Source organism: Atractosteus spatula, chromosome 6 (assembly GCF_055471065.1).
Source record: "Atractosteus spatula isolate fAtrSpa1 chromosome 6, fAtrSpa1.hap1, whole genome shotgun sequence".
Taxonomy (NCBI): Eukaryota; Metazoa; Chordata; class Actinopteri; order Semionotiformes; family Lepisosteidae; genus Atractosteus; species Atractosteus spatula.
The window spans coordinates 60850498-60873669 of record NC_142711.1 but is presented as its reverse complement, the minus strand read 5'-3'; the positions used below and the strand labels follow the sequence as shown (position 1 = coordinate 60873669).

Genomic DNA, 23172 nt, shown 5'->3' with positions numbered 1-23172 from the left:
TTGATAAAAATGAAAAAAACAGTTAATTGATCGTTAGGATCCATAGGAGCACGTGCACAGTATAAAGCCAAAGAAGTATGAAAGATTTACCTTCTGTCCTGGGGGTCTAAAGCACAAAATATAACAGTGTTGACCGCATAATGTCTCCTGAAGAAAAGTCTGAAAGAAACAAAATATATATTCATAGACAATCAGCCTTAGAGACAAAAGTAATATGAATCTGAAGAAAAGTAAAATATGAATGCTACAAAACATTTTCACACATAATAGAAATCATACAGTACTGTATATGTGCCGATAATCATTTGCAGGTAGATTCATTCCTTTGCAGCTACAATTGACACTCTGAATGGGGAGGAAATGCTGTGTGAGAAGCTGTGGCACAAAGCACTTACTTCCTCTGATTGTCGGTGAGCGTGATGCCTTGAGCAGACACCTTGAAGTGCACCACTGTGGAGGTCGTTGGGGTGTCTGGGTTCAGAGTGACACTGGTGGCTTTGTGCACCGCTTGGGTTCCTGTCAGAGACTCCATTTCCACTGATCCCAGATACCACACGTTGCAGGCTAGCACAGCAAAAAACCCGACACGTTAATAACACACTTCGAGACAACAGCCATATATTTTTATACACTGTACTTTAAAAACTGTGACAGGATATTCCTAATGTTCTGCAGCTCTTAAGAACGATATATTCTTAAGTTTAATCATCACCTCCTTGAAAAACAAATAGCTTAAGAAAACCATGAGTGCTTTGTTTCAACAAAAATAAAGTGCAATTTTGTCGAGGAAAGAAAATGCAGCCACTTTGAACATAGGTTTCCGAAGTAGAAATTCCCTCTTAAAATGTTCCAGGAGAATCTTTTCAATTTCAAGGAAAAAAATAGTCCATCCATCCAACCTTAGTCCTCCCATTCCAGTGAGAGTCATGGTCAAAAGTGTCTGGTTAATTCTTGATGAACTTGTTTTCCATCAATTCATTACAGAACAAAAAACATAAAAGCAAATGCAGTGATATAAAATTCTGCACCATGCTCAACAAAAAGATATTTCTTCATGGCCTAAACATCAAAATCAAAATGGCTTTTCTGTGATTTAATGTCCATCAGTAGGCCATGTGTTTTCCAAATAATTTAAAGCAGATCTAAACACAGAATACAAATCCTTAAAGCCAGGACATCACCCAATCAAATCTGGACAGTCATTAAGTGACTATATCTACGACTAAGATTCCTGAAGTAATGTCACACAATTCGCTCTCAATGAGAGCTCTGTCACTCCAGTCTACAGACACTGCAAGACACACAGCATGAAAATTATCTGATGACTCTCACGCACATTTCAGAAGAAAGAATGTGTGCAAATTTCAGAAGAAAGAACAGCTTTCCAACACTGGATGGATGGGGCAAATGAAAAAAAAACAACAGCTGGGGTTTTGTTTTGAACAAATGAGTGTTCTGATACGTATTACACCCCACACTCTCTCTAATAAACTCATACCTGCTCCTTGCTTCAGCAGTTCGGCTGCAGAGTTTGTTGCCGAGTGAGCGTTCGACTCTCCGATATCTTCCAGAGGATCTAAAAAAGAGGAGGAAAATGTCTGGTCCCTCTGGATATTACAGCATTTGAATGCCCACTGTGCATTCGCGCGTTATGCAAACTGAGATTTGTCTAATTCAGAAAAAAATCTAGTGACCGAAGAAGGGTGTGGTTAGAAGCCTTCACAGAAACGAAAAGGCTGCAATTCAAAACGCTGGTAGAGGGGTATTTATTCAGCACTAAAACCAACAGCACTTTAAAAATAAACAAGCTGTTAACAAAAATATAGTCTGGCACCACAAAATGTAAGGAAAACAAATGAAAGTAAATGACATCTCTATTCAAAACTACTCCAGTAGACCACCTGTAAATAGAATGTCCTATATCTAGTCTGAATTTTTCGATTTTTTAAGATGAATGAGTTAGGCTGGCAGGCACCCAAGTCAGACAGTTCTTCATCAGAGCACAGCGCTAACTAGCATTTATTGCACCCATACGAACAGGGCTCTGTCTTTCTTTAGGTCTACGCAAGTTATAAATTTATATCGCAAGTCATACCTTAGAGCAAGCCATTCACTCAGTTGCAACTGTACAAATCACTGAACCGACCGAGTAATAAGGTAGACTCGCGTTTTAACTGAACATCTTTTAATGCAGATTTGTGTAAACGTGGTCAGTGATAAAAAAAAAATACATGAAAAATTCAACAATGCAGGAAATTTCACCATTTCAGATCTGGCACAGCACGCCGGTGTTTTCCTTAAGAGTGCGGCATCACCCTCACGTACGGAGTACAAAGTGCAGAGGAGAAAGGCAAGTCAAGAAAGGATTTGTAGTAGAAAACTGAGATTTAGAAGAAGTTAAGGGGTGGGATTGGTGGTGACCAGTGTAGAGTGTATGTCTGACAAGAACAAATCTTTAACTTGTGCAATCTGACACAGAGAGAAGGATATTTTTGAGAGCTATGCATCTGCTGTGTTGCTTGCATTTTATTGTTAAATTTTATTTAATCTATTTTGTATATTGCCCAGTAATGTGTTTGCTGTATTACTGTTTTCATAATACTTTAAACTACATAAATACACATACAGTATTACTAATAATTGATTAATTCTGTACACTCATATAGTGCTTTTCTGGACACTCTACTCAGAGCTCTTTACAGGTAATGGGGACTCCCCTCCACCACCACCAGTGTGTGGCACCACCTGGATGATGCACCAGTCTGCTCCCCACTCACCAGCTCCCAGTGGGGAGGAGAGCAGAGTGATGGGAGCCAGTTCAGAGAGGGGGATTATTAGGAGCCCATGATTGGTAAAGGCCAGGGGGAAATTTGGCCACGGTGTCGTAATACACAATACAATCAGCTGTAATACACTTACAGGAACAGGAGGGTCAACAGAGGTGTTCTGATTATACTGTATGCAATTTACGCACTATGTACTGAACCTGACTCCCGCTTAAGACGCGAGTCTGCTGAACTGTCATCTCTTAAGATTTCGTTATTTCTACAGACTGAACAGCACCGTACACGCCAGAGGGCACAAGTGGAAACTACATGGAAGTGTGTTTAAAACGGGAAACAGGAGGCACTTCTCTGCCCGGAGAAGTGCCCGGAGGTACTGAACAGCTGAACAAGCTACCCACCCCATGTTGTTGAAGCCGACACCCTAGGTTATTGATACTGTACCGTTACCCCAGAAACAACTGCATGAGATCCTTGGATCAATAAGCTACTAACTACCCAACAGATCTCTAGCTCGGAAACCTTCTTCTGTTCTTGCATTCTCTCTGAGAGGTAGCTTTGGAGCAGCAGGCCGTACGCTCGTGGTCAGGATTCCTGCTGCAGTGCTCCACAGCTCAGCAACCCTCTTGATCTGATTATTGCCAAACCGGAGAAGGGGAAAGACGCCCCTCCTCTCCTGCAGCTCAGCTGCCACAGGAGACAACAGTCTTCCTGGCTGCAGTCTGAGTTCAGAAGTGGAACAAAAGTCCATTGCTTTAAAGAAATTCCATGAATGCAGTTTATTCATCGCTCCATAGTGTACCATTTGAGAGATTTCTCTTAAACACTGAGGTATGCCACCGCTCAGTTAATGTGTTTACACAAAGTGTAGTTACAGAACTTATGCTATTCTAAATGTATTAAATAAAATATATGCAGAGTAATATTTTTCACAGTTATTTTTAATGCCCACACAGCATATATCTGGGAAAACATGTGATTATGTCATTCTAATTTGTTTCCATCTGACTTTGTATTATTATATGAGCAGATTTATTTGAGATTTCATGCTACTTGCTGTGCCGCAAACCAGGTTGTCTCCACTGATATTTTTATTGTGCAATTACAGTTTCCACCTTCCACCTTCTAGCCTCGTCTTGTCAGACCCCGGGACTTCAGCAAGGCTGGGCCTGGTCTGTACAGGAATGAGAGACCTCTTAAGGAAAACCAGGTTGCTGCTGTAAGTGGTGCCGCTGGACTGGTAACTGGTGATCTTCCCTCGGTATCAGAATTTTGGAATTATTGTCCCAATATTGATTGGGGGGGTGACTGGATTGCGCCTTCTAAATGCAAAGCATAGGACCAGCTCGCAAGAAAATGAAAACTGCATCCCAGTTAGATCACCTGTCACGTAAGGGGAGCACTTAACTTACCTCTGTCAGGAATGATGAGTTTACAAGGCAAAGCCAGCGGAGTGATGGAGTGTTGGCAGACCAGAGCTGTGAGACTGCCTGCGACACAAATAAACAGCACAAGAGTTTGTGGGACTATGTGTGAGCCTTCCTGTGATGGCTGTATGTCCCCAGACAGAGGCATACTGATCACAGTGTAGCTCACCACTCCACTGCAGAGGTGTTCACGGAATAACCCTGGATTTAAAGCAATAACCAACAAGTATCTATGCCAAATCAATTACACGGGTTCCATTACTGCTAATCTTATTTACGACTTTTTTTTATTCCCATAACTTCAACCACTGCATCACAGAATTTACCAACGAATGAACTATAATTTGACAAAGTGCCTAAATAAGCCCCGTCTTTATTGTCAGACATTCATGGTAACTTATGTGCGTTCATACAAGATTTAATGTAGGAAAAGTGACTATTTTCTTGGTTTGTTTTGAGTTTTGTTTTTTCCCCACATTTTTCCACTTTTCCCAACTCTTTAAGTCGAAAGCAGCAGGAGAGACCAGCAGCTTGCGGTCTTCAACACACACCAGGCCACTTTTTACCAGAAAATGACCAATAATACCGTGGTGACTATCGCCATGACACCAGGCTGGTGGGCAGAGTGGCTAGGAAATAGCCTATAATTAGTGTAAGACAGTATACAAAATGTCTCAGCAGAGTACAATCAGGGTAGTTTTCTGCTACCACTCTGCATGGTCATTCATTAAACAACAACTTTCTTCAGATCAAGTTAAAAATGAGAGGTAATTTTTCACCATGCCTGGATGTATAAATGTAGGGTAATTCAAACCAAATTAAAGCTGAGCAGGACTTTAAAGAAATATTTGTTATGCACTGTAGATACTAGCTATTAACTTACTTTTCCCAAAATACAATGTTTCACTGCTTCTGACTCATTGATGCAGACAATTGCTTCAAAAAGCTGTTGTAGGAACTTTCAGCCACTTGACTCAAGATTACACATTGAGATCCAACTACTGACTCATCTGAAACCTAGATGTCTTTACTATTAAAAAACAGTGTGACAAGGTGTCAAAGAACAGATGTCTGCTCAAGCATATCCTTTAAGAAAGGATGCCTCTATTCTTTTAATTTATTTTTCTACTTTGAATATTATTGAAAGTATTGAAACAGAACACTGTGTTTGCTGTATGGAGGTACAGTGTTGGACATTTCAGTTTTAAGGAGTGCGCTGGGCTTTCAAGCTCTGGAATTTCTAACACGCACCAGAGGGCACAAGGAGAAAGTACGTTTAAAATGGAAAACAGGAGGCAGGTCTTTACCTCGAGGGTTGTGGGAGTCTGGAATAAGCTGCCAGGACACGAGGTTGAAGTCGATACCCTAGTTTCTTTCAGTTAGCTTCTAACTACCAGATAGGTCAAAATTCAAAACTGTCAAAATTCCTGCTTCAATGCTTAAATGGCTAAGCAGGCCTCTCGAAGTGATTACCGGTGAGCTGGAGAAGGGAAAAGATGCTCCGCCCCTCTCCTGCAGTTTTATTTCTAAATGAAATTCGATGAAATATATTATACTGCACAATGGATCCTATATGTAATCCCACCCACAGCCACAGGGAGGAGATACTGAGAATTTTCACAGCCACTCAGCATGAAAGGAGATGAGGCCTCCAGTCATCCTCAACGCTAAGGATGGGTCACAAGGCTTTACTGTGCATGAATGGGAAGGTGATATCCACCCATATCGGGTCCACTTTTTCCAACATTAAACTGAAACAGGGTCCTACCAGATCTCAAAACAAAGCTTACCGAAGTAGGGCTCGTTGGGACAGCCTTTGAGTCGCACTCCCTTCTGCGTGCACTCGATCAGAAAGTGCCTCACGAGCTCGTTAGACAGATCTCCAACTGTAACAGGAAAGGAGGAGAAAAAGCCGGTCAGGCGGCAGACACAAACGAATGCAGCATAGAATAAGTGAGAGATGCCAGTAGTCCAAGCAATGCAGAACTGTGCTTCGGTATTTGCCTTTTGATCACTTCCAAGTCTGTAAGCAAGCAAAAAAATTGCTCGAGGCAGAACAAATACAGCGACGCATGTAGTGTGTTCAAGTGTGCTAACACTGTCACAAAACCCTCGTGAAGAGCACTCCAGTGAAACGGAGAGATCGGCGTGAAACAATCACTGCAGCAGTCAGAGTATCCGCTTGCGATGGGGATGCGTGTAGCGATCCAGGTGTCTGTTCATTCTTGACTCGGCAGTCATTTCTGTCACACATACACATTCATGAATGGGTATTTAATTTTTTTTTTTATTCCATGCTGAAAAGAGAAGAAAAGAAACACACCCGATGAAGGCTCCACCGCCGAAACCTTGTGTTTTCTTTTCTTCTCTTCAGCAGGGAATAAACCTTTACTTGTTTCTTTGCAGTCTACGCATGCTGACACAGCTACCTACTGGAACAATTTGTATAATTTGATCAAACTAGTAGAATAAAATATTATTCCGATACAGAACTATGCTTTGTGAATGCAAAATACAACTTTGTAAAGGAAGACAATGTATTTTCATTGTTATATAAAGCATATTACATCACAGTATATCTAGCCTTTAATAACTATCGCTGATTACAACATTGGTTTTCTCTTCCTTTCTTACTAAGAATGTGGTTTTTACTGCCTGTCTGCCTTAACAATGTTCTTATCCCAAATACAACAGTGCTACAGCACCACCTGCTGGATATGATTGGAAAGCTGCAGACAAGGAATTGCTTGAAATGTACGCACAATTACAACCTACTGAGAGCTGAAGCCTTTCTGCACTTCTCACAGAAGGTCCAGATCCTGCAAGCATCTTAATACATGAAATGTGGGGTTAAAGCACTTTCTCTTAGTTGCCCACAATGCATAAGAACAGTGTATTAGAAATAGCTGTTTTTGGTCAGTTTTTCCGCTAAAAGTGCAGGACTTTTGTTATTTTTCCCACAAACAACTGGGAATCCGCGGCTAGAACACAGTCTAGAAATTGTACACTCTGTATTCAAAAATAATTTCTGTCACACATCAAGACTTCTGTCAAAAATAAATATATTATTATTTGCTCAGACAAGCAGAGCAAAATAATCTTACTAACCAGCAATTCAATCACCATATTTGTACAAGGATTATCTGAAAGAGGTGCTTTCAAATTAATCAAAACACTGCACTAATTGACATTACAGCACACACGCTAGCCACATTCATATAAAATGAGACCCATTCCTAATTAAGACCATATTCAAATATTGGAATTCCATTGAAAACCACCACATGTGTATTCAGATGTCTAAAACCACTTCTAATCAACACAGTCAATAAAGTTTTAAATTCCCCACCACATCTTGGTGGCTTTTCACTTCAGAGGAGCCCTTTAGTATCAACGATGAAACACCAACCACAGGACACAACTGAAAACTGCTGGAAGGACATTAAAAAACAAACTGGAGACTCTTCTTTACGCCAAAAACCCAGCTATTCAGAAATACTGGTGAAAACTCTATGAGGCACATTCGATTTCCATTACTTCCATTACACGTTTTATCCAGAATTCAAAGACATTCCCTCAAACACCCAAACTTCTACTTACAGTAGAGGTAGAATACAGTACAGAATCGTACCTACATTTGAAAACAATACCATTCCTGTTTAATTATTAAGGTAACCTGCTTTAAGTCATTAAAGGATGCTTACACAACACGGAGGGATACCACTTTTGCTCATTTACAATACAGTACAGTAGTTACAGTCTTTACAGTTGTTAGCAGATGCATAAATATGAGGTACTATGCTGTACTATACTGCATGCACTTAACACACATAAGTTGTATATGAACTATTACATGTAATAAAAAATAAGTTCCTAATCCTAAGAAAAGAAGAATCTCCACAATACTTAACGACAACCCAGCTAGTAAGAGACAAATCCTGCTACTTAAATTAAAAAACTAGTAGAAACGACTACATCCCGTTTAAAGAAAACTCATTTATATTTCTGTAAGTGCTTTAGGATGGAAAAGGTTGAAAAACACAGATTTAGAACATTCAGATTTTGATTGTGTTATAAAACTCACTATACTATATGACCATATCAAAATCAGTTATATTATACAACATAACATATTTTATAATTTAAAAATGTAAATGATTTAATAAAACAATTAGTATATCATAGCATCCGATTCGAGGACTGAGGATGTTTCAAGTGTCATTATGTACATTCCTACAGAGATTTGCGTTTAAATATTTTAAAATCTCTTCTTTAAACATATTCTGATTCTGGCGGTCACAGCATCAGTGTGTTGAGATGCTTTGTTCTATTTGTGTGACTAAATGAATATTGTTTTCTGGAATATAAGTTGGGCAGCACAGTGTCACAGTGGTTATTACCATCTTGCAATACTGCTGTTGTTCTGGGGCCCTTGGTTCAGTGTAAGTCATTATGTTTTATGTTTTTTAAAGTTATTAACCATTTCTTTGTCTGTTTTTGACTGATTTTACAGCACCACAGAGATGGTGCAGAGTATACACAGAGTATACGTCCTACGTAGGAATTCCAAGGGCAGTCATCTTAGATACATCTTTATGTTATAAAAAATAAAGTAATAATGTATTTTTGCATAAAATGCATGTTAAGCTGGTGGAGATAAAGCACTGAGAATATTCTTTCTTTATATGTGGGTGCGTATGATTTCATGCCACCTGACTGTATTTTGGTTGACTTCGGTCATGCATCCTGACACTCAATACAGAACGCAAATGTGAACCCTGTAGTTCGTTTTTTTTTATTCAAGACAAAGGACTTCCTCATCTGGTAGCCAAGGGATGTTATGTTGTTTCTTATATAACATATGCTAAAATAATGGCATTTCCTTTCTCTCAATTGTTCTGGTACTGTTCATTAATAGATTCAGCTCACACACACACACCACACTGTTAAAGCACTTTAACCCTAAATAGCTTGTGAAAACGTCCCCTGCAAAAACTGAGGGAGGAATGCTGGAAAACGTACTGTCATACCATGACTTATTTAAAAAAAATATTAGTGTAATACTGTATCGCAGCATTGCAGGAAATTACAAGAGTCAATACTCTTAACCTCAGTCCTAGACCTAACCCGACATATGGATTACGATGCTATACTGTCTGCAATCCAAACCATAATACAAACTCTAACCACAACCACAATCACACCCCTAATGATCCCTCCGTCAGAAATCCACTTTATTGGCAAGGGTCACGGCAGACTGGAGCCTATCCTGGAAGCACAGGAGGTCCCAGTTTATCTAGCAGGAACGTCTCTGACCACTCTGACCACTGACGGCACGAGACCACCTTGAGGAAACCCATACCGGGCTGGGAGAGACACGCACACAGGAGACGCCATGGTCCCGAATCGAACCCGGGACCCTAGAGCAGCGAAGCCGCCGTATTAACGGCCACACCAATGCGGTACCCCTAATGATGGCAGTGAACTAATTTTTACTGAAACCCTGACTCCAGGACCAATCCAAACCGCAACCGTAACCCAAACCGCAACTCTGACCCCAAGTACAGTCACAAACGTTACCCTAATTCAAACCTAACCCTGGTCCTTAATTTAATACTAATCCTGGCCTCACTAACTCTAACCCTTAACCCCACACTTAGCTCATTGCATGCTCATACTATCTGAGTCCTAATTTCCGTTTCTATACCAATTCAAATAATTAAATTCGCTTAGCTTATCACAATGCTGATATTTTAACACTATCTTGTAACAGTAGTAGGAAAAAAATCCAATTACTATAATGTTAAAATGAGGCAAGCACAAACTGCAAAACCAAGCGCAGGCGGAGCGGTGGCTCTGTGGCTCAGGATCTGCGCCTGTGGCTGGAGGGTTGCCGGTTCAAATCCCACAGCCGGCAGAGGAATCCTACTCCGTTGGGCCCCTGAGCAAGGCCCTTAACCCCAACTGCTCCAGGGGCGCTGTATAAATGGCCGACCCTGCGCTCTGACCCCCAGCTTCTCTCCCTGTCTGTGTGTCTCATGGAGAGCAAATTGGGGTCTGTAAAAAGACAAATTCCCAAATGCAAGAAATTGTATCTGGCTAATAAAGTGATCTTATCTTATCTGGACTGAGATAGTCTGAGACTGCTAGTTTAGATACAGTAGATGAACTGAGATGGCTGTTGCATACTAATAGTGAATGATTTTTGTTAAAAACTGTTACCAGAACTTGAAAACTGTGTTTAAATCTTAATCTAGCCTTTGAGATGCTGGCTTTCCAACCTACAAAGCCTTACTGACAAAGGTGTGAGGCATAGTTTCACTATGATGCCATGCTGGGCAACACCCTGCAACAATTCTAAAGACAGTGTGAACACAAAGAGCTGCTGGGGTCTGTTGGGTTCCCTTTTGTATTATTAAATTAGGGCTGGCATTAATCTGTCGCCCTTTGCAGCTGAAGCCTGTCCTTCTCTTGTTAATATACTAAAAAAATAGAAAGTTGTGCTGTGCAGTTGAAGCTTCTGTCTCTTCCGCTGAAGGATCGATTTATTTAAATAGCATTGTGAATTAATTACTAAAGCATGTCAGGAAAATTCCAAACATGTCCTTCATTACTGGTCCATGTTAAAATAGCTATAGACATGCAAAACCTTTCTGTAACTCAGTGGTACTGTCATCAGGTTTAGCTCTGCTGGATGGTTTTGCTGTCTTTCAACTCCCCTCTCTTTCGCTGAGAAAACTGGTAAAAAAGTATCTGCTCTATTGCTTTTCCCTTCTTCTCATCACTCACTCATCTGACTAAATCTTTTTAACACCCCTCATCCTCCAGCGCTCAGGAAAAACTCTGCATAGTTAAACTGCAAAGTTAAACACTGCCTCCAGCGTGCTCCATTCACAGACTTCAGTGTTATTTGTCTTGCTTTCGTTTGCACACTTTAATGACCAGGACCTCACTCTGCTATGTTCTTATGAACCTTCCCAAGAAATTCATTAGCATCACTACAATACAAAACGCCACAAATGTATCGATCTTTTCAGCTATATTTTTACAATACAGGATACTGAGCTGAAGGATAAAGGAAAAAAAAATAATTTATTTAAATCAGGCATACACATGAAATACAATAATTTAAATAATTTAGGTTTAGAAAGGACTTATATACTTATGCTTTTAATCAGAAAAAAACCTTTATTAATTCAAGAGCTGATCGGAACAACAGCTGAAACGGCCTTTGTGTTTCACTTGCCTGTATCCTGATTAGCTTTTTTACTTGTTCTGAAACACAAGTCAGCTCTAATTCCCATTCGAAAAGAGTGGCGCGAGCTTTGTGCTGCAACAAAAGCACTGTAAATCTGCCCCACAGAAGTCAGCTCACACCAGAAGCAGAAAACAAAAGAAACCTATCGGATTCCATGGACGTAAAGTAAGTGGAATACTATTTGGTAGCTCTCTGCAACAGTAGAGGGGTTTAAAGGCAGACAGCAAACTCCCCTGAGTCTCACACATAAACCTTACTGCACATCCGTGGGCTGATAAAAGTCTGAATGCTTCATGCTGAATTTCTGGAAGTCAGATGTCAAAGTGCACCAGCACACAAAGATACCTTTCTTGCTCTGCTGCAGTACAGAAGGAGGGGGCGTGGCCACCTTCATGGCCAGTCCATATGCACCGCGGAATGAATGGCTGTCCCGGACAATGAAAGATCCTGGCTCTTTGTCCTTGAGGATTGCAATGGCTGTGGGTATTAGGAGGACAAAGGTTTAAAAGACAGAACACCGCAATTAACATCTAAGCTTCCCCTTGTGTCACGGCGGCTTCAAAGCGTTTGTGCTCACGGTCTCAGACTGTGGCATGGCCTATTAAGTCTTCATTGTTGTTAAAGACATACACTGACTCCTTACAAAGAGACAGCACACTTCTGCAAAGCTTTATCGGGGCTTCACAGCTCCAGAAATGTTTAACACACACACACAAAGTTGACATTCTTTTGAAATCAATTTGAAATAGGAGCCGGCTGATGGAATTTTATTTCTCAAATACTTCATCAGCATGCTGCATAGAATTTAAATGTTACGGTGAATAGTAATTCCAATACTTTTATACAAAAATGTTAGAAATGCAGGTAAATTCAACATTGTCCTGTACATCATATCTTTCACTTCATGATATACATCGGCTATTATTCTTCAACCCTACAGCTACTTGAACTCTAACATCATCGTATTGTATGTGACTTTGGAATAATATAATTTCAATACATTGCAAAACATAACAAATTGCTGCATAAAAATTAGGACACACTAAGAGGCATTAAAAACAGCAAATGAGTATTGTAACCCATATTATTTTTTAATTTTAAATGCCTCTCAATACATGTTTACATATATACAGAGGCTTTGATTCCGAAGTTATTTTTTCCACTAAGACATTAAAAGATTGACAGTAGCAGATAAAAAAACAGTATAGGTTTTATAAAGGAAATGATTAAGTATAGGAGATGAATATTCTTAGACATTACTTGTCTAAAACTGAAACGAAGATATAGGCCCCATACCAAAAGCCAAAATTAATTTCCTCAGTCTCGTATTAAAAGACAAACCTTCCAAACAGTGATTTTTTAAAGACAAAACACATAAAAAATTTACCTTGGTCCCTTGAGATATCAGGCTTATACCAGAATTTTGAAGTGTCTTGTACAAATTTTACAGTCACCTGCTTATTAGGAATAGCATCTGGAACATAACAAAAAAAAACATGTAATATTAGATGTTAATCATCTTTAATCATAGTCAGAACAAAGCCTGTAGAACAGAGAAAGGATAGTTCATCAGAGCACAGTGAGACTGGAAGGAGTATAAAACAGAGTTGGTACAGTCCATCACAATGGGCGGCTATTTTAATATAAATACCTTTAAACAAAACAGATTTTCTTTCCTAGTTACACATTTCCATGGCTGGGCCAAGTATATTAATAGTTAATTGCATTTCTATTACGTACGGACCACGCTAAGTATGACTCGTGTAATCCTGGCAATTACTCTTGTCTGTACTCCAGACAGTCAGGAGGGTGTGCACACACAGAACCAAGGCGGCCGATTCCCACACCTGGGTGAGCAGGGCTCTATACAGCAGTTGAGTCAGCCACCTGCGTGGTCATGGAATCCACTCTGCCAGGTAGTGTGATCCTTCTCACCCGAGTAATGAAAACTCTGAAAACACGTCTAACCACGTGAATACCTCAGGAACGACCTGCACAGACACAGATGTCTCCATCTGCTGCCACGTAATAACTTCAGTGGCCTGGCGGCAGCTTCGTACAGTACATTCAATCGAAAAGCACGCCTGCGGTCTCTGCTTCCACCCCGTCTCCATTCTTGTGTTCCGAGTGCACAGCCCAGGTCCTGATCGCACACGCAGGCACACCTGACGCCAATGTACCGTGTGACCCATACTGCAGTAACACAGGGATGTCACTGTCAGAGCACAGTCAAAACAAGCCTAAATTAATCCCAAATTAATGTCGGCCTTCAATTGGTGCTTGCGTCTCTCGTTATAAACAAATCACCAAACACATCGAAGAAGAATGCAAATTCATCTTGAAGCTATTCATTTAATCATTTGCTTTATGGTACTGGTGGCTGACCATGCTGGGTGACGAATCAATTGCAAAACAACAAAGACAGATAGAAGTCCAAAACAAAGTCATTTTATCTTGGCATTTAAGTTGCGAAATATTTGGCTTTCGGGTTGTGGCCGATACTGTTGGGTGTTAAAGCTTTTTAAAGAATAAATCAAGTGTAAGCAACGCAAGTTTTCAACGCAGGTAATCTGTTAGCTGTATTTATTTCCATCCTATCTTTTTACACTTGCCATTAGCCCTTTGTATGCTACCTGCATGATTTTGAATGTTTACACTTTTTGCAGTATTGTGCTCACTTCCTGGTGGTACTCACCTTCTTTGAACTAAACTGTATAAAAAAAAGCCTTTCTGAGTTCTGCACTTAATGGACAAATGTAATAGATAACCATGCACAGCTGGCAGGGTTATCTTAAAAAACACACTACCTAGCACATGGCAAAATGGTTATTTGGTCTCTTCCCAGTCCTCTGACAGAGACATGAATAGGAAATCTCTCTCAAATGGACAGGCTGATGATGCTGGATAAGCTTTGCTTCATACTTCTCCACCATACTGTCATACTGTCTCACTCTGCCTGAGATATTTGTTTTACTGTCTTAAAGAGTATGACAATGCTCTACAGCATGGGTGAATACTGTACGTGTGGAGCAGAAGAACATGTAGCAATACCACGTCATCACCAAATCATTTTGTTGGTTTCAGAGCAATGTGTGATGGCATTTGATCATTAAAAAGCACAAAAACCTCAGGCTCAAGGTATGCACTGGCTTTCCGCATTGTTAACAGGCTGAGGAAAACAACACGGACTCAGTGGAGTTAAAAACTCCAGAATCTACTTGCCTGAACAGCTCCATCTGGCACTACTAATAATCCAACCTGCAAATATTAGACCACAAAACTTTTCAAAGACCTTTAAAAGTAAACATGGAATGGAAAATGGAGTTCCTATGACACAAGTTAGTCATATTGAATCACAGGAAGTTTAAAATATTAGCACATTTAGATCAGTTTCAAATGCTGTTGTTCAAATGCATTTAGGTCATTTTTGTATGTCGGTTTAGGATATAAAGAAATATTATCCTTTTTAATCACTATTTATTAATAGTTTAATATATAGTCTTTCATATTGGCTAAAAATGATTGCTACTGTTGTTCAACGAACACCATATTTATTTAAAAGTGCTTGAGAATGCCACACCCTAGGATATCGCCCTCTTTTGGAACTACTCTCTTGTCACACATTGTTGAAAATATTGCTAGTTCTCCATGTGAAAACTGTTTACAGAGCAAAGTGATTCTCTAGGATGTACAGACGTATACTATGTCATACAGACTGGGTTCCCAACAAGCTAATTTTCAATATTCTAAATCTTCTGGCTGTTTCAAGATTACCCAGAGGGCATCCTGTCTGTACAGCAGTCTCACGTATTGTATCTCTTGCAAAAAGTACACTGCCATTTCCAGGGGCCAGACAGGAAGACGGGCAAAAAAGTAGGGATTAAAGATCTCTCCCAGAGGACAACTCCCCATTTCACGTCTCTCAGCTGTGACCCTCCTGTCTGCGTTCTTTCACAGGGATTCAAGGACCCTCACACCACAAAGACAGCACAAGTTAAAAGTATCCCCAAACGATCACACCTCCCCTAGCTCCTGGTGTTCAACTAGTTTCTTTCACAAGTCTTTCCATTCATTTACAGATTCTGGCCTTTCAGTCTGCCCCTGAAATTTGTCTCCCTGAGTTCTGTCTCTTTCTCCTTTTCCCATTCTAACATTTTTCTTTCATCCTGTCTGCCTCTCTCCCCACACACTTGAGGAGGCACCACTGCTGAAAGGCTTTTTTTTTTATTCGTTTCCACTTACAAGTGTGGACTAAACTTCTGCTTGTGCCTCAGAAGCCTGCACACTGACACAGCTCTTTGCTCAAATAAATCCAGTTATGTTTTTTTTTCAACAAAACTGTAATGACGACATTTTCCCAACTGAACTGTCAGTTTCAACAGTGAATTCATCGTTTTATCCATATTCAGGGCTGATTTATATTAAAATTGTAATTTTCCTTTGAAGTATTTATCACAATGACATAACTTATTCTGAGTAGAATGTTAAAACATCTGTGTTTTTAAGAAGTCCTTAGGCATTCGATAATTGCAATATGTCAGTGCTGGCCACGGGCTGTTGTTGAAGGCCCTGTGTTTTGATCCTCACAACAGCTGTGATATGTTGTGGGAATACCACTTGGAGGAATGTGTCAAAGACAGAAGTCTCTAATCTGGGGCAAACAGAACATAATCGCACCAGTCTCAAGCCATATTACCCATGATGCAAAATCAGACTCATGAGAAGAAAAACAAATCCACAGTGACTATGAAGACCGTGATCAATTAGGAGCTGATTTAATGTCTCTGACGATCACTGCATTGCTGGAGTGAAAACTGAATACATGAGAACACGGTTCCAATATAAAAAATGATGAGAAAAGACCGAAAGAATAAAGATGCCAACGAAGCAGGTGTACCTGGCATGGGGGAGGTGCTCAAGACCTGGGAGAAGTCTGGGAGGACACTAGGGAATGGGATGCTTATGGTGCTCCCACTGTGTGGGCTGGAGAATCCGCTCAACGAAGGAGACGTGGAACCTATGGAGTGCTCCCCCTCCGAAATCCTCCTTTTCTCCGGGAGGGGCGGCTGAACATTCACCCCGGCGTGCCTGAAGGCGGGGCTCGGCTGGCTCAGTCCTTCCACCGCCGTGAGGAAACTGTGCTCCAGGCTTCCGTTGTCCAAAAGAGAAGACAGATCCACGTTCCTGGAGCCGAGAGAGTCCGCGGCCCCCGGGAAGCTGGAGAACGAGGGGTCATCCTGGTCTTGAAACCTCTGAGCACCACCCACGCTGCCACCGAAGCTGAAGGGCCCCTTGGCAGCTTGGCTGCTGGCTAGGCTGCCCGTCTGAAGTCCTCTGGGAGAGCTGTGGCAGCTGGGGGAGGCGTGAGAGCCGGGGTACTGAGACAGGAGGGACGGGCCCTGACTGGAACCGACGGAGAACTCCCTGGATCCCAGGCAGTGAGGGCTGGACCGGCTCGCTCCGGACAGTGACGTCCGGACACTCAGGGGGACCTTGGGGTTGCTGTCTTGCCAGGATCGTCCGGGGGGAGAGGGGCTGCAGCACAAGGAGAGAAGGTCAGTCACAACCGGGAGCAACCCTGCCTCTCAGAAAGGTCGACACTGATTCTTGCCATAGGCCTCTGACGTCCTGAGGAATAACAGCGTTAATCTCTTTCATCTACATCCTAGATCTTCTTTCACTCTTGCTTCTTGCTAAAACCTATGTGCAGTCATCAAATCAGACACGATTCCAAATAAGACTTTTGTCCCGTTTGTCGCTGTACTGCTTTAAAACAGAATATTTAAAAATAATGTTAGAACTAAAGAAGACTTCAGAAGAAGAATCCATTACTTACTCCCATTATTTGTAATCGGTAATGCATAAAAGGTATGCAAGAAATCTCCTAAGTGTGTTTGCTAATCAAAGACACAGCATTTTGTGTGAAGATTCCTTACAGTGCAAGACCAAATAAAAATTAAATAAAAGCATCTTACATATAATCACAATAATTTACCTTTCAGTTTGTGGAAGTGGACTGTTGGTGGAAACAAAGGGCCTTTGGCAGGAAGAGGCTGTAACTGTCACATCAGATCTGAACAAGTCACCCTCCGAAGACACTGTGGTGTGGGTTATGTTGTCCATATAACCTCTGGGTTCTGTGTGGCAATACAACAGCAGACTTTTAAAGACTGAACTGCCCTGAAAAATAATGTCTGGTGCAAAAAACAGGGCCTATTGTTCCAGCACATACACCACGTAGTGTATCTGTTTTCCCACCTACAGTCAAGGACAAACGTTATCTGCCACCCTGCACAAACAGGGGAAAATAAGAAGGAAACAGAGTACAAAAAGGTCCAAATCAAACTCTGCTTTAAGATAAACCAGGTATGGTTGGGAAAACAGGATAGCATTAAAATATAATATAAATAGGCAACCACTGGCATAAAACTACTCCAAAAATAATTTGACAAAATTTGGAACATCCGTTCATGATAAATATATTATACCCCAGTCGTCACCATCGCCCCGGAAGACAGGCTTTACTACAGAAGTACTGGTCCTGGAGTGGACCCATGTATTTTTTTGTTAAGTGAGCATGATAGTTTCCTTAACTTCATCAAAATAACACTAACAATTATTTTATATAGTATGGTTCTTGAAAGGCTTCTTTAGTTTTCTGCACCTACGAAGTTTGCAAGCTCATGTTTTCCATCTGATTAATACTTGAAAGATAATGGGTGTCTAATTACATCACGTATTTTATTTCTGTATAATGAGTATGAGAAATGAATGAGAGTTCGTTTGAAATAATGGTCAGCAGAGATATGTGTATCCCAGGACCAGCTGTTGAAGAAACCTGCCACAAAGACATAATTTCACAGAGCTGAGTCCAGTCAGCACCCAAATTAAATCCAAGGTCCAATGGCACCTGATCACATCTGGGGATATAAGTCATCGAATTTCTCAGCGTGAAAAAGTGGAAATTTATACTGTTGAAATTGCAACCATATGTTCTGCAACAGCTTTTGTACTGAACAGAATTTGGGAGGCACAAACAGCACTGTATGTGAAGAGTTTTACGTTACAGACAAAAAGGTCCTTTTAAATTAAATAAAATGTAGCAATATACAATTTAAATATTAAACAGCAAACCAGAGGTTATCATTTTACTCAATATACCACAGTGCGGTAAGGCAAGAGGTTAAAGCTAAGAACTATAAACATTCGCCTTATTGATGCATAACAAAAATGTCAACAAATGAATTGTTGAAATGAATGTCATGGTATTGAGATATTAGGAGTCATGTTGTACACTTCCCCCGAAACACTCTGCACAAAGCACAGCTCTTTCTCAAAGCCTTGACTCCTTGGATCTTCGACATGATGAAAATGTCTGTCCTGATTTTCATTTGATAAAAATCTAATAGACTTTCAATGAGCGGGCCCCACACATCTGTTTTAGAGAAACAGAGCTTCTTTATTTCTGCTCCACGACAGAACATTTAGTTCACATCATTACAAAATGTGGCTTTTCAGCTTGAATTTTCAGACGACTTATGCAACCGTGCTGATGGCCTGGTTTCAAGTTAACTGGAGAGTCAACCACTTCTCCCTCCTCGGCCAATTGTGTAGGTAAAGATGTACCCTTCTTCTTCCCATATCAATAATTACGATTTTTTCTCTTCGCCTTTTTTTCAATTTTTATCAATCTGTGCCTACTAATAACATACAGCAATTAGTAAAGTGCAATTTGGTTTTTGTTTTAGGACAGAATAAATGATCCTTGTCCCCCTGTCTTCAAAGTTCAGGGTTCACTGCATGTTCAGTTTTTCCCTAACAAGAAGAAACCTGACATGCTTTAGCTTAGCTCGGGGCTATAGAAAAGAATTCATGCCCACATACTGTAAACAACATGAATCCATATCAGAAGTCTCCGTGCTCCCAGTCATGTCCACACAAGCTTTGAGGTAGATTTCAGATGAATCAATCTACTGATTAGTGCCACAACAGACAGTCTGCCCGCATTCCTGAAATAATACAAACAGCATCCAGGGGCTTAAAAGATTGAACTGGATTTTCTATTCTCTTCATTCACAAAACAGAAGCCAATTGCTTATATTGAAGCCAAAAGTCAGACAATACAATTTACAGAAGGATATCTACAATATATACTGAGCATAAAAATAAACTATTTATGTGTGTGTTGTTTTACAAGACTAAAGCACAGAGATTTGGGATACAGGGTTGATTTGATTGATTAAATGTTATTTGACATAATTTTGAGTAGCTGACCATTCATGACTCACTGTTTTACACCTGTGTGAGTCTGACTATTGCACAAGTACTGAATCTCCTCATTAGTCAGAAATGTGACTGAGCACAGATGAATAGGTGATTTAACCTGCGGAATTTTACACCTGGTCTAAACTGAGAAAGAAAATAAAAACTATATGCCTCACTTATCGAGCAGTCAATCAGTTTATCTGCCACTTATCAGGAGGGGCCATCATTATGCTGTAGGTTGGACTGAATCCAGGCACTGTCACTTGCCATCTGTGGTGATCACAGCCAGAAACTTTTCACCTGAAAGAACTTTACAGCCAAACACTGTCTATCAATGACAGGCCATGATCTGGGATAACATGAGACACATCTCACCAGGAGACAGTATGCAGGGAGATCAAAGTCTTAGCGGTTTGGCTGGATTATCGAGTCACTACTAGTGGAGCTCTGTAATGATTCATGACCACATGCCTGTACAGCACTTCACTGATAACGTCCTGGAATTTCTGTTCTAGGCTGCTGTTCCTGAGGGTTCACTTGACAGCATTCCTACAGCGCGACAACATCCACCCACACGCTGCCTTCACGCAAACTGGCCATGTGACAGCTATGTCATGGATTCCTCGTGACACCCAACTTGTGCCCCAGTGAACACGTGTGGGATGAGCTGGGGCAACGTGTGGCAGCGAGGACTCAGAGACCAGCGAACAGGCACAGGATCTAGGAGAGGAATGGGGCACAATCCCACAAGACAGCATCTGAAACCTCGTGCGAAGTTTGATGCACAGCTGGCATAGACAAATTCTTTAATAAATTGTCAGTACAACTCCTAAAAAAGCTTTTGCAATTTCACCGATAAACAAAATAATTAAAATAATTTGCTGCAGTTATAATTAACCCATTTATTTTCATGATCAGTATACTGTATATATACACCAAACATCGCAGGCACCTAAAGGAAGCCAGAATGATGTTTGTGTGATGTAAAAGCAACGTATAAGCAAAGGAAGGATTCATAGGTTTACTGTGACTTTTAAACTTCATTTCAAAACGATCCAACTCAAGTATATGTCTGACACGCAGTAGAAATGAGGCACCTCAGGTTCCAAGACGCTTTGTGGTGATTACGGTACAGCTAAAATCATCTGCACCCATTTAATTTCCATAGAACTTGTGTTAAGAAACTATGCCTCTGAAATCTAACAGTGACACAACAGAGCAAGTCGAATGGGGGAGAAACCTGCTTTATGACGCAAGTCATACATTTAATTTTAAATGGTGAAAGTAGGGGGGAAAGAATAATATCCTCTCCACTCTCTTCTCCTCTGGCTGTCAGTGAATTCCAAACCTCTGACCAAAGTCTCGTTGTGTCAGACGAAGCTGGAGTAAGGAAAAATACAGAGAAAGCTTGGGCAAATGCAAACTAATTCTGGCTGAGAAAACAAAGACTGAGAAGGAAGCAGATCTCAGATCCATTATTAGAAAGATGCTTATTTCTGGAAAGGGCCTCAGCAACTAAGATCCCATCGCTGGGAGGAAAGGGAAACTGCCTGTCCTCTCTGGGGCGCACACACACAGGAATCTAGAGATGCCAATCAACTCTGCCAACGTGTCACGAAAAGGACCCCCTGACAAAAACATGCACCAAAAAAAATTTTTTTAATTAAAATTCCAGAAGACTGACACGGTCATCCCTGTTTTGCCAGAGGTCTTGATTTGGTTATTTCACCATTTGTCTACTGACAACATGGTTAAAAATATGGACCATATGGTCTCCTCTAATTTGTAAGCTTCCTAACATTCCAAGAATCTGTTCTTGAAAAACGATTCTGTAATTGCAAGTAAAATGACAGATTGCCTTTCCCATTGAGCATGGAATGAATGAAAAACAACAATTCATCACAAGAGATTATTCTGTGTGGTGTAATACTGCAGAAGAGTAAACCTATTTGTTTTCTTAATCACAAACTTTTGTTGTTGTGCAACAAGATCTGTTTTATACTTTTCTGACAGTCAAATGCAAACTGATAAATTACTTTCTAATGTGTGGCTGGAGAACTTTATAATCCCATAGAAATCATATATTAAATATTTTCTTTGTTTCATAGCTGAAGAGCATTAATAAATTAACTCATTTAACAATGAATATACACATATATTTAAGTATACAAATGATGTTTTTTTTCAGATTATTGTGATTAATGTGTCCTCTGATCTGGGATATAACACACTCGACTCACACCTCAAAAAGCTGAAACAAATTAGTAACCATAAATCATAAAACCATGGATATCAAGTCTGCTCTTCCTACAGAGATCAAGACTAATTCTAAGACTAGAAAATAATCATGAATAATAATATTTTACAAAATCATTAGGATCATTTTTGGATAATTACTTATAATTGGGATGGTTACAATTATTCTTGTATAAAATGCCTGATAATTTATGTATTTAAAAAAGCAAAACAATCAGTTTTTTTGTGCTCTAGTTGCAGCTGATGGTTTAATTACCATGGGAAACATCAAAGGAAGGTACCAACAGAGGGATTAACGGGCTTTCAGCCTGGAAGTCAGTAGCAAGCACTGATCCTTTTGGCAGCCTTTCCTCACGCTATTATGAATCACACTGAATTAAGAAATAACAAGATAAAGAAAGAATATTTCTAAGGAGACACCTGGATTTACAGTATATTGAAATAACTAAAAACTAGAAATGTATAACTTCATGAATGCTGCACTCCTTCTGACAGGAACATAGTTAAAAGGTTTCCTCATTTCACAGTCCTTGACACCTCTGCAGATTCCTTACAGCTCTGTTTGGAAAATGGGGTGAAAAGCAGCATTCAGCCTACATTCTGAAGAACCTCTTTCTGCATAGAAGCAGAACTGAGGCCGAGTTTTTCTTAATCGTCAAGTTTCCAAAAAAAGAGGGGCAAGCACAATACGCCTTTAGTCTTCAGTGCTCCGAAAATACAGTTTTGCACAACTTGTTCCAGATGGCTCCAACCACCACATCTACTTGCCTGCCAGATCAGAACTAATGGGTTTCTGCAGAAGAAGGAAAATGGAAATTGCCTACAGATTACATGAACATGTGTCACTGATTGATCCCTGAATGGGGGATGCTATTATCTATCTAATTAGCTAACTTTGCTTTCAAAACTTTTAATTCAAGCTTGAACAAAATGATACATTCATATGCTTTTTTCAATCATTCCCAGGGCTGCCTCAGTTTCACTGCTTAAAAACAAACACGCACCTATAAAAATCATGAATAGTTCAGATGTATATGAAAAAAACTATGTAAAAAAACAACTAGACTAAATGTATTAAGGAATTAGAACCATTTGTTGAAAATACTTGTGCAATATGAGTCTAGATAGGCTTGTTTTTGTGTGCAAAACTGGATTTTCTGCAGTAAAGAAAGCAAACATCTGT

At 40.2% G+C, this 23172-nt stretch overlaps 1 protein-coding gene across 2 annotated transcripts in view; it reads right to left on the bottom strand.

Moving 5' to 3' along the window:
- The window catches only part of LOC148833135 (tensin-3), an 84215-nt gene that overhangs the window by 3876 nt on the left and 57167 nt on the right, over positions 1–23172 (bottom strand). For both annotated transcript variants that reach the window (XM_088918210.1, XM_088918209.1), the window contains exons 17-25: positions 17464–17605; positions 16366–17003; positions 12856–12942; positions 11814–11945; positions 6001–6096; positions 4196–4273; positions 1499–1576; positions 396–564; positions 91–159 (exon numbers count right to left, since the gene is read on the bottom strand). In XM_088918210.1, coding sequence (XP_088774336.1) covers positions 91–159; positions 396–564; positions 1499–1576; positions 4196–4273; positions 6001–6096; positions 11814–11945; positions 12856–12942; positions 16366–17003; positions 17464–17605 — 1489 coding nt within the window. The remainder of the gene's footprint in view (positions 1–90; positions 160–395; positions 565–1498; positions 1577–4195; positions 4274–6000; positions 6097–11813; positions 11946–12855; positions 12943–16365; positions 17004–17463; positions 17606–23172) is intronic.